The 12,138-nt window shown below is 42.9% G+C and overlaps 1 protein-coding gene across 1 annotated transcript in view; it reads right to left on the bottom strand.

Moving 5' to 3' along the window:
* Positions 1–12,138, bottom strand: part of enpp2l (ectonucleotide pyrophosphatase/phosphodiesterase 2-like) — a 32,266-nt gene that overhangs the window by 9,354 nt on the left and 10,774 nt on the right. The window contains exons 21-24 of the mRNA XM_084379556.1: positions 10,584–10,725; positions 10,385–10,462; positions 7,229–7,361; positions 6,828–6,984 (exon numbers count right to left, since the gene is read on the bottom strand). Of these exons, the coding sequence (XP_084235682.1) occupies positions 6,828–6,984; positions 7,229–7,361; positions 10,385–10,462; positions 10,584–10,725 (510 nt within the window). The remainder of the gene's footprint in view (positions 1–6,827; positions 6,985–7,228; positions 7,362–10,384; positions 10,463–10,583; positions 10,726–12,138) is intronic.

Below are 12,138 nucleotides of genomic sequence, written 5' to 3'. Positions count from 1 at the left end.
TTAAGACAAAACATGAATGTCTCCTGATCCTAGCCCCTCATTTTTATTGTGCCCAAATCTAACCAGACCGGGAAATCCCTGACATTGTCCCTGTTTTTTTAGGCCCGTCTATAGTGATTGTGTTGTGTTTCTATGACTAATCTGCAGATGATGGATCTGCTCTGCTGCACCGGTTCACACATTGTTCATAAGAACTAACCTGTGTAGTTTTTCACAGGTTCTTCAGATTTAATCTGAATCGAGGCAGACACAACTGCTCCCACTCTGAACTCGATGACCTTAAACTTCAGACAATCGACAATGACATCTTGTTAAATGAGCTAGTTAAAGTTTAAACAGTAAAAAGCTATTGTTCAAAAAATAATAAACCTTAAACCTGCAACCAATGCCGACTAAATGTTCAAGAAGTTCCCCTGAATAGCCGACACAGCAGGTAGCAGACACCTCAGTAAGGAGCCTCCTCTGCATCCAGCTGCAGTTTAGGAAACTTGCTATGTCTCTCACATATGTTACTCAGATGCTAATGACAGAGCAACATTAAATCCCCGTGACACATGCAGATTAGGTTTGTCAGTGGGAGATCTTTGTTTGTGATAAAATATAGTACCACAGGGAGTCATGATGAGGCCCTGTGTTTACATGCTACATGCCTCTACCTGCTGCAGTGATGTTTACTAGAGAAACGGGATTCCCTCCACAAACTCAAGCCAGTGATGTGAGCAGTCAGCTGGAGTCAGCTGATGTCCCAGATACTGCAAACAATACTGGTACTTTCCTAGTTTTGCACAGGGAAAACCTTTGAGTTTCAACTTCACACTTCTGTTTTTCTTTCTTTTTCAGGACAATAAGATTTAACTTTCACTCACTTTGAATCAGAGCGTGAGATGAGATGATCGATAACACCGATGAGGAGGCTATTAGCATAGTTTAGCTTAGCTTAGCATAGCTTAGCGTAGAAACTAGAAGCTTGGGGTAACTGAAGTTAGCCTGGCTGTGTTTAAAGTAAATACTTTGATATATAGTAAATATGATCATATACATATTTAAAAGCCACATCTCTGCCCAGAACAAATCTGAATTTTGGTTGAGAGCCAAAATAACTTTGCCGCTGCTTCCAGGCTTTAAAAGTGATGGAGGCTAATGTAGAGTTTTTTTTAAAAAGCACGGCCTGTCTGCTCTGTCTAACGAGCCCAGAGACACTCATACACTGAAGAGCGGCTCCCGGCAGGAGCAGCAGGACACCGAGGAGAGGCCGCAGGAGCTGGTGTGTTTGATCCAAAATAACGCAGCGCTGAGACTCTTGATAAGGGTCAATAATACAGTAAGTCTCACTGCTATGAGTGAGTTCTTCCCCAGAATATTTCTAAGGAGGGTGAATCATTTAACACAGACTACTGCAGCCATCGTCCAGCACAATCCCTCCATCTTTGGGCATATAAAGTATCCGACTGTGCGCTTATACATGAGGGATCATTCCCCCAACCTTAACAAAGTGGTGACAAATGTGTTTAAAATGAATCAAACTGAACAATAACAGTTGGTCAGACACGCATCACCACACGAATCTGACAAAGATAAGAGACAGAGTTCGCTCTCAGCGTGGGGTTTGGTTTGAGCGGCGCTGGCCTCCATACTGCTGAGGTCAAGATGACAAAGCAGACTGGACTCGTTCAGAAGAGTCACTCAGTTTTCCATAAACAGCGACTCTAACAGTCCTGCAAAGGGTTTATATTTAAAAAGGAGTGAGTGGTTTTTCTGTAGTAGGACTCAAACAACACCTGGGTGTCCAGTCCAGCAGTGTGCAGTTCATCACACACACACAGCCTATTAGCTCTACAGAGATAAAGGCTAAAAGCAGTGCCTGCGCGGAGCAGGGGGGTCGTCATGATGATTGATGCGGTCCTTAATCTGTGTTCTGATCAATCTTATCAATATGACCACCTCCTTCAGTCTGACTCAGAGGGTGTTTCAGTGAGAGTGCATCCAAGGTAGCCTCTTTTGCAGTCAGTTTAACATGAATCACTTCCCAGCACTGTTTTCTGAGGGGATTTCCTGGTTCCAGTCTTAGTAAGTGAAATCAGACCACCAGACCACCAGACCACCAATCTCATTCTACTTTCTCTTTTTGGCAAAGAAAATACTGAAAATGTGCCAGTCAACACCCATTCGAGACTCATTGTGTGAGTATTTGGGGATTTATTTTCCTTCAGCCCAGTCACCAGAATAAAATATTGGCACGGTACGTTCTGCAAACAGCAGCCTGTTTCATGCATGTCATACTGACATCGTGTTCAGATGACGTGTTTATGAGCTGGCTTATAAAATCAATATTTTAAACCACAACGTGAACTTTTTCTCACCTGTACCAAGTGATTTATGTGCCTCAACTTATCCAGAACATAAGCACAGTGTTGTCACAACATAGTGACACTAACATGTCATGAAAAGTTTCCTATTCTTGGATTGAAGGAACTGTAGTGACTGAGAGGTATTTTCAGTCCAAAATAGGGAAGCTAAAAACGATGTTGTGAAATAAAGCCAGGGGCGGTAGAGGGGGAGTTCCCCTTAATTTCATACACATAATCACATGTTGTCACATACATAATTATGTTGTCATGAAGACCAAATCCTTGTGATTAAACCTGACAACGAGGACGTAACTCCTAATTTTAGCCTTCCAAAGATTGCACTGGTACAGTAGGGACATCACACAGGGTTAAACAGGGGTGACAGCATGTTTATAGTCTGCATGGTGCGACCTTCAGCGGTCTGATTTGACTGAAAAATCAAAATATCGAATCTTAAATAGGTATAAAAACAAGGTACGGATAACCTGGAAGTAGAGTTCCTCAGGCCACAGACATTTGGCTGTAACCTAAATAAAATGAAGTGTGAGGATTTCCAAGATGCTGAAACCTTTCAGGTGATTATCTATGTCAACCAATCAGAAACAGGCAAAAAGAAGAAAGTGGGATGAACCGATATCGTGCAGACAGAAACAACAAGCTAAGAGTCCACACGGACGACCCAACAGAGTCAGAGCAGCGGAGCGCAACAGGTACGGTGGCTGTTTAGGTTCATCTGTCTGCTCCATGTAACGGCTCACCACTTAAAAATAGACAGAGTTTAATCTACACTGTGTACATAACTGCAGGGCAGCGTAAACACTGAGTGTTTTACGGCCCGGCAGCGGCAGCAGAACAGGGCCTCTGGGGTTTTTTTTCCTCTCGGAGCCAAAATAGACGTCTGTGAACCATCAACGTTTCTACAAGGTCGATTCCAAGCGTCCAAGAAAAGTTAGAGACGACCTGGTAGCTAATGAAACAGCAGTAATGGCAGACTGATGACCTGCTTTGATAACACGTCTGTATATATCCTGTTTGGACCGAGATGAGTTTTGCATCTTACGATCACATGGGAGAGAAATAGAAACTTAAAAAAAATAAACCTGTGTTTGATATTGTCCGATCAACACTCGCTTCCAGATTAAAGATGTTGTTGATTCATGCAGTGATGAAGGTCTGAAACAATAAATCCTTCACATCTAGCAGGTAAGAGGTCAGGTGAGTTGAACTGAGTGCGTTTTGATTTTAATGTGTGGTGATACTGTTTTTGTTCTCTTTTCTGGTATACTTATTGGTATTAAATACATTTCTGTTTGTTTTACTCGTATGCTTTTATATTTGAGCTCTTCTTATGTAAAGCTGCACTGAAGCGACTATTCCACCTGGTGGCTCCTTGATGTATTGCAGTGAATAAAAGCATTGGGATAACAAGGAAAACTTATATTTAATAGTTATTAACAACAGTTTGAGAACGTTTTGCACAACAGCAGACGGCAGACTTCAAGACAAACATGCTGCAGGTCAAAGCAGCCTGCACAGTCAGCGACAGCAAGGAGATGAAAAGGGAGAGAAATTCCCCAGACTGCCTTATAAAATCACTCAATTATATCAGTTGTTGAGTGACGAGGAACTTTATAAGCTTTGTGAAACGCTCCTCATGACAAATTCGTAATTATTTGGGCCTGCTCGTAAATTCGGCAAATGTTCTACATGAAGTTGTTTCTCTCTTTGTCTTAAAAACTTTGTCTGTTTGTCCGAGCGATGTGCGACGTGTTTATATGCATGTAGACCGAAGTGAGATCCGATCACAAGCCTGTAAATATCAGCGATAAACAGCCTCATTGTTTGAAGGTTTTTATATCAAGTCAGAACTTCTGTCCATATTTTTACGCTCCCTCTCTCTCGCTCTCTCCCTGCTGAGAGTCTGCCTCTCACTTTTTAGTTATAAACAGTAGATGTTTATTTTAACGCCCCGTTGCAGCAGAAACCTTCCGTTCAGTCAGATTTTCCTCTGTCCTCCTGTGATGGACCGACCAGAACCACTTCTGTAATATGCAGCAGGTTTTATAGCAGGTTTAGCAGCCAGGCCGCATGTTTTTACTGCTTGAACACTGACCGAAAACTTTCCCGACTCCCGTGTGTTGGTCATCATTACGTGGCACACTTTGTTGCATTGATTGGTTGTCGATCTATCCAGAGGCATTTCGGTCGGTGGCCGTTAAAAGGAAGCACATTGAACTGTGTTTACAGGTCTTGGGGGGCCTGTGTGAACCGTACTTCCCAACAGATTTCAAAACTAAAGCAGGGTTCTGGTGGTCCTTCCCCGAAAAATTGAGATTCAACGACTGTGTTTCCCACATCCTGCTGACATAATGAATAAAAACAAAATACAAGTTGACTGGTTAATGGGTGTTTCGAAAAAAGTCCACAAATCATCTTGAACTTTAAGTTATATCTTAGTTTCCACCAGACGTCAGGAGATTTGGTCCAAAGTCTTGGGAAAGTCAAGTCAAAGTCACATCCAAAATAAACTGGTCAAAATGACCAACGAGGTGAATCACCGTCTCACCGCGAGGACAGAAAACATGACCGTAACCTGGTTTTATTATGATGGTGACGAGGCGTGGAGCTGGGAAAACTCCACATTTCATCAGAGGTCAGAGTTTAATGCCGCAGAGACCGCTCACATCCTTTACCTGAGTGAAAAGGATTGAATAGTACCTACAAGTATTATTAGAAAAATGTACTTCAAGTAAAAAAGTACTCAATATTACATGTTACCAACTCAAATCTCTCCAGGTGCCACCATTATGTTAAAATACAGTAGCACAGATTTAAGTTTACCTCAACGTCTCATCACAAAACAATTATTCAGCAGCTGATTAATCGTATTGTGTAATGATGGATGACATCTGCATGAGTGTGACTGTAGCAGGCTGAAACATGAATATCACAGAAAAGCTTATTATGAATTACATTTCAGTTTCATTTGTAGTATTTGGATCGAATACTTTAAACTGAATTTTGCATAGTTGGACAGGTCCTTTCCTGCTCACCTGCGCTCCGCCCACACCTGTCTCCCATCAGCCTCGTTGGCACCGCCCTCTCCCCAGTGTCTCTCCACCTCCTCTCGTTAGTTCAGCTTTTATTTAAGCCTGTTTTGTTCCCTCACTCTTTTTTGGTTTGTCTGTTTTTAGTCCACATGTCTCCTGTGCTCTTGTGCCTGTTCTCCGGTCATTGTGTGTTCCTGCCTTGTCTTTAGTTTTTGTATAACTTTGTTTTTTTTTTTTTCTTTGCCTGCCTTTTTGTTACTTAAACGTTGGTTACCAGCATTAAAGCACACTCTTTATTCCTTAACCTGCCTGCTTCTGTGCGTGTCTTGTGTTTGGGTCCATCATTGCATAAACTTGACAGAAATTATTGTCTGTAACTCCAAAACATGCTCAAAAATCAAACCGAAGAATAAACGGTCCAAAGAAAGTCCTATGACCGTGCCAATCGTCTTCAGACGTGTTATTTTGTCCAACCAACAGGCGTGCCTCAAATTCCCACATCTAAGAAACTCAAACCACATGATGTTTGGTGTTGTTGCACACAACATGACTGTGTTAGTAACAGTCAGGCGCTCGTATGAACTGTGAAACAGGGTTTTCTTGCAGGAATCATCCCTCCTGTTCATCCCGGATATTAAGAAACGCCTAAAGTGGGACAAAATCCACAGACCGCGTTCTGAAAAAACATTTATTATCTGCAGATAAAGTGGGTCTCTTCCAGAGTTACTGTCATGTTAGTGCAGTTTCTTCTTTTCATTTCCATGCTGAGCTTGGCTCAAGATAAACTTTTGTTTTCTTATTGAAACATTTGCTGATTCATTTTCAGATCAACTGACTAACTGACTCACATTTGATGATTTTGAAATGTAAAATTCATCATGAGCTTGTATATGTTTTGTATGTGGTGCTATAAAAAGTTCAATATTTGCCCCTGAAAGTGTCACAAAATGGAAATACTCAAGAAGAGTATAAGTACCTTGAATTTGTACTAGCAGTGTAGTAAAAAGTACCCAAAAGTCGTACTTACAAGCTTAAGTAAAAATATTGTGGCAAAATAAAAGTCACTCGTATGAATTATACATGTTTTTACGATTACAAGATTTGATTTTCAGCATTTCTTTGATCATCTAGATTCTCTTTTTTTTCTGATTGCTGATTAAATAAATTAATTAAAAAATTTGCTGCATAAATTATGCAAAGTAGCAAGTAACTAAAGTTATTGAATAGATGTAATGGAGTATAAGTACAGTATGTGCTGCCAAAGTGTAGTGGAGTGGAAGTATGAAGATGCAACTGAAGTACGAGTAACAAGTAAAGAATCAAACTTTAGAGTAGTACTTCAGTGAATGTCACAGTACTGTCTCTGGTCTTGGGTGATGGCTGACAGTTGAGACGGCGCTGCCCCCTGCTGGAGACACTTTGTACTCACATTGCAGGCCTCACTGTTGTCCGCTCTGTGTTGCAGCAGGAAGGAGAAGACCCTGAGAGCCCCGTCACACTCCTCCACCGTCTGGTTCTGTTCCTGGCAGCTCGTCACCACCGTGTAGAAGTGGGTCGGGACAGGCTGGGCGTCGTCGGCCGTGAGCCTGGACAGAGGACGGAGGTCAGACGCTCATGTGGAACCATTTATTCTTGAGCTACAGTTCCTCTTTCAACACTTGTCTTTACTCTTCTTTTAGTGTTTTAAAAACTTCACTCCTCCCCGTTCGTCCTAAAACAACAGCAGGATTTAATACAAACTCTTAGGCCGCTCGAGGACGACTCAGCCTGCTGGTTCAGGTCAGATTCTGTCACTTCCACGGTGTTAACCACCATGACGCTCCTTCTTACTCTTTAATCTTCTCTGTGGTGTCTCGGAGGCCGTCGTAGTTGAGGTCAAAGATGGGCCCAGCGAGGACGTTGATGCCGTTGTATTCCTCGGCGTAACGCCTCAGCAGCGTCCCCTGCAGGTAACTCCAAATCCCTGCAGACAAAAACCAGGGTTAGATACAACTATACAAATATTGACTTTCAGATAAATATTGACTTGGACAGACATGTTGACTTGAAAGGAACTTTAGCTGAGCTCTGATGCTGCACATGTTCACTCACTGACACTGTGGCCGTGTCCACATTCAGGGGCTGCAGCCTTCAAGGACGCGGCCTTTGCGGCCCACGGAGGCCGGGTCCTTCGCAGAGACCTTGAAGGCCGCGTCCACCGTTGTTAAATGGGACGGTTTAGCCTTCGGAGTGTTTCCTGGTTGCGTCACCAGGTGTTCATGCATTAAAGTCTGTTTTGGTTCAAATCTATCAAACGTGTATATTTATTTGTGTGTGTAAAATGTGTCAAATCTAAATTGAATTATCAACATTACAAAATAAACATTAACCCATTAGTGAATATCAACTATATTTAACACAGCATCACCAGCGTCACATATTTTAACTGAAAGTTAACATCTGGAGGTTTTATAGTCCCTTGAAGTTTAACATATCTGGCGTTGGATGTTCAAATGACTAAAAACCGAGTATAAACACATTACTTAAATTTGAATGTCATGTCTGCGCCACTTGATGTCGCCATTTTCTCTTGCTTCCTCTTCTGTTTCGGGACTGAGCAGCGGTGCACAAAGGATCTTGGGATATGTGAGGCCGCGAAGGATAGTAGCGGTGCATCCTCCAAAAAGAGGGAAGGGCAGGCTGCATTTGTGGGCTGCGTTTGAAGGAGCCTTTGAATTTGGACAGCCTTCGCACGGCGTTGTGACGTAATTGGCCTTCAAATGCGCCCGTCGAGGGCTGCAGCCCCTGAATTTGGACACAGCCTCGGTGAATGAAGCCATCATTAACACTACTGGTCACACCTGTGCCTTTTTCTGCTTCCACAACAAGTCAAAATGTCTGCTGTGAAAAGAGTCTGCTGGGATGCAGCTGCAACACATCTGGAGCCTGACTGACTCACATTGTGATCAGATCTCAGACAGATGTTGATACAGTGAAACATCACATTTTACTTTCACTGACCATTAAATTAATTTGTTCAAAGTGAAAACAAACGAACCAGAATGGAAACTAAGACTACTGGATTGCAGTTGTGTGCCACAGGTCAAGTTCCTGAGTTGTGGCTTTGACTAATGACCAGAACAGTTTCTGCAGAATATTATGATGTCACAGTGAAGATGACCCGTAGACTGTTTGGATATAAAATGTCATCACTGACATGTGTTTGTGAGGTCACTGTGACCTTCGACTACTCAAATCTTAACAAATCATCCTCGAGTCCAAGAAATAGTTTGTGCCAAATTTGAAGAAACTCTCTCCAGACATTCTTGAGATGTCATGTTTACGAGACCCGGACGAATGGACCGACCGACGACCCAAAAAACATGACGCCTGCGGGCACTGCTGTAGCTGGCATGAAGGCATAAAAATGAACACATCCATTATTTGGCACTGACTGTGAGAAGCTGCAGAAAGCCCAGGGATCATAAAACGTTGTTGTCCTCCGTGGAGCTACATCCGTCTTCAAATAGCATGAAAAGAAAACGCTCAAAGAACAATTACCTCAAGACTGAACTTCTGATTCTGGAGCAGATTTACTGAGTTTTCACTGATTAACCTGATCACAGATTAACGTGTCTCTCTTCACGTTCTGAAACAATTAGTAGCTCGCTCTGAAAGTAATCTCGAGGGGAAAATAATGAAAATGCTTCCTCCACTAAGAATTCCCCTGACAGTTTTGAGTTTAATCATATTTAACAGCTTGCCTTTAAAAGATCTGCGTGTTTACTGCACATCAATAGTCAAGTGATTCATTCCATACAATTTATAAATTAATTCATTATTTGCTTTCTTTTAAAGCAGATAACACCTGATCAAATGATCAAACCAGATTTTACCGGAGACGTTAATCATCATAAAATGTGTTGGAAGATAAAACATGTCTTAATTATCGTCATTACACGTCAGAGGATATTTTAGGTCCTTTTAAAAAGAGAGTCTGTGGCAACTGAAGCTTGTTCTGCATCAGATGTTCAGCTCAATACTGTCACCACAACCTGGTCCTGATGTCACCTGTCCATTTACCAGCCTTCATAAATTAAAGTGGAATAACATCTCCGGACACACACTGTGTTCACAGAGCTGACGACAATGATGACTTCTGTGTATCTGCATGACACAGCGGTTCAGAGAGAGAGAGGAGAGAGTGTGTTCTGTCCTGATAAGTCCTCTCTCCTCCACACTAACAATGGGTATCAGGCCGTCCTCGCTCAGACCTGACATCACCACCAATCTGTCCTTTGTCTCATGTGACACGGGTGGTGTACAGGAAGAGAGAAGGGACACATACATCTGATGATCACAGACAGCTGAATGAGGCAGAAATAACTTAAAAGATGAGACAAAAGTCCTGCAGGAGAAAAGACTTTCTCCTTCAATTCAGATGTCAGCGGTGACTTGATGTTCACGTCGGCTGCAGGCTTGTTACAGACACTCCCTGAGGTACCGGCACCACGAATAACCACATTTCACTGAATTCGTCTGAACTGTCGCTGCCTTTATCTCCCAGTAAAACTTCTGGATTATATTGTACTGTATGTTGATCTCTGCCCTCCACACACGGACCTGCACATGAGTCATTTCAGGTGGTGGCAAATCAGCCCCAGACTCCCTTAAGAAATCACAGACTTTTGTGAGTTTTTGAGTTCGAGGAACTTTATAATCTTTGTGAACTTTGTCTGTGACAAATTCTTTATCATCTGTCCCCTCTTGTCTATTCGGCAAATGTGAAACAATAAGTTTTACTGTCGGTATGTCTCTGCTGATGCAGATCAGCTTCACAGATGGATGCAACACACTCAGTTGCAAACACAGTTATTTCTTACTGTATCATTCATTTCCCACCCTGATGCTTTCATTTTTACAGTTTTATTGTATAATGCATCTTTTGACAACTAAATTTGACAACCTACATTTGACATCAGCATGAAACACATATGTGTGACTCACTCTTGAAGGCCGGGTACATGGGGACGATGTTGGTGATGAGCGAAGCGTCGTATCTGGACTCTGAAGACGACGCCAGCTCTGTCAGTAAAACCACAGGATTGACAGAAACTCGTATTATTCACTGAGTTTATGTGTCGAGAAAGGATCGTGTTAAATGTTGGAGTATAAACACCGCTCTCCTGGCGTCCTGCAGGTGTACCTGGGGGGAACAGGAAGCCGTAGGTGAGCTGGTTGTTCTGGCTGTAGGTGGTGCAGCTCTGACTGTGATCAGCTGAGACTCTGGAGTCGACTCGGATACACTGAACACCGGGCGAAACATCTGGAACAGGGGTCAAGTCCTCCTGAGAGACAAAACGAGTTTGATATATTTTGGCTTTCACGTCATGTCGGATAAAATGCATCGTAAATAAACCTGAGCTGATGTGGTGAAGGAGAAGGAATGAAACACACAAACAAAGAGAGCAGTGTATCGTTCTGAAGCAGACAAAAACAAGTCGGTGCTCCTGTTTCCATGTCGTGTGTGTGTTTATGTGCAGGTATTCACTGATGATGGCGTGTAGTTACGTGTCCGACGTGTGAGCAGCTGCACCTCGTAAACCTGCAGCCTGCTCCCGTGGCACACGTGTGTTCAGACACACGGTCTGTGTTCGCCGGTGTTATCGGACATGTTTGTGTTTGTGTTTGCGTGTTTGTGCAGCTCCGTCATGTTCTAACACGCGACCGCTCCGTCGTTAACGTCGGCCTGCATCACAGTTTTACAACCTGACATGCAGTTTAACGACATGAGAGAGTCGGGAGCTGGATGCGGTCGGGGGGGGGGGGATACACAAACTGTTCTGTTTTGAAAGCGGTAACAGAAAAACAAACAAAAAGCAGCTGGAGACCGGCGATGATAAACTCATCCGCAACCGATGTTTGACTGCTGCTTGATGGAGACGGATGGAAACTATTTCCGTCCCCGCGGCCTGAACTTCAACGAGCGTCGTAGCACATGTTTAATTTTTCCACCACAGCCGTTTAAACACCCGCGACTACTGCAGACATCACACGCAGGGTGTAGTGAGTGACACTGATTGCATCCGTTTCATCGCAGACAAAAACCAGATGTCAGAGGATGTGAGTGTTTTTTAGCCAGTGTGAATGAGGAACACATGCGCATTCAAAGAACATCTGAGGTGAAAAACATTGTTGTTAAAAATTAAAACCCTGAAAACAAATAATACGTCATCATAAATGTTTCACCCTTTGAAAACAGAGCTCCCGGGGGCGGCCACCTAACGATCGATCTAACATAGAAACCATAATAGCTAGAGCAGTTGTTGTTTTTCGCAGCAGGAAGCAAAGACGTTCATCTTCCGCTTAATGACGCTGAAGGTGTGCAATGACATCGTGACGTCCGTGACACAAGCTGCAAAACGTGGTGAAAACGAGTGAGGCAGAGAGGCAGGTCGGTAGATGTCAGAGAGAGATTTGAGAGAAATAGTAGTTTTATCATTGTGTATTTTGTAGTTATGATAAAAGTGTGTGAGCATATTGAAGATTAGAAGATTCTCCATGAAATTACATCAGAAGAAGCAAAATACCAACGTAGGCACTACTCATAAAAAAACATAGGTCCACACTTGGTCATTGTAGCATGATAGTCCACTGATGGTAGACTAGGGGTGTGTGTGAGTGTGTCTGTGTGTGTGAGTGTGTGTGTGTGTGTGTGTGTGTGTGTGTGTGTGTGTGTGTGTGTGTGTGTGTGTGTGTGT

This window comes from Pagrus pagrus (genome assembly GCF_965226575.1).
Source record: "Pagrus pagrus genome assembly, chromosome: 17".
In the NCBI taxonomy this organism is placed as follows: Eukaryota; Metazoa; Chordata; class Actinopteri; order Spariformes; family Sparidae; genus Pagrus; species Pagrus pagrus.
Note: the sequence above shows the minus strand (reverse complement) of the source record. Positions and strands in the feature narration are given on the sequence as shown.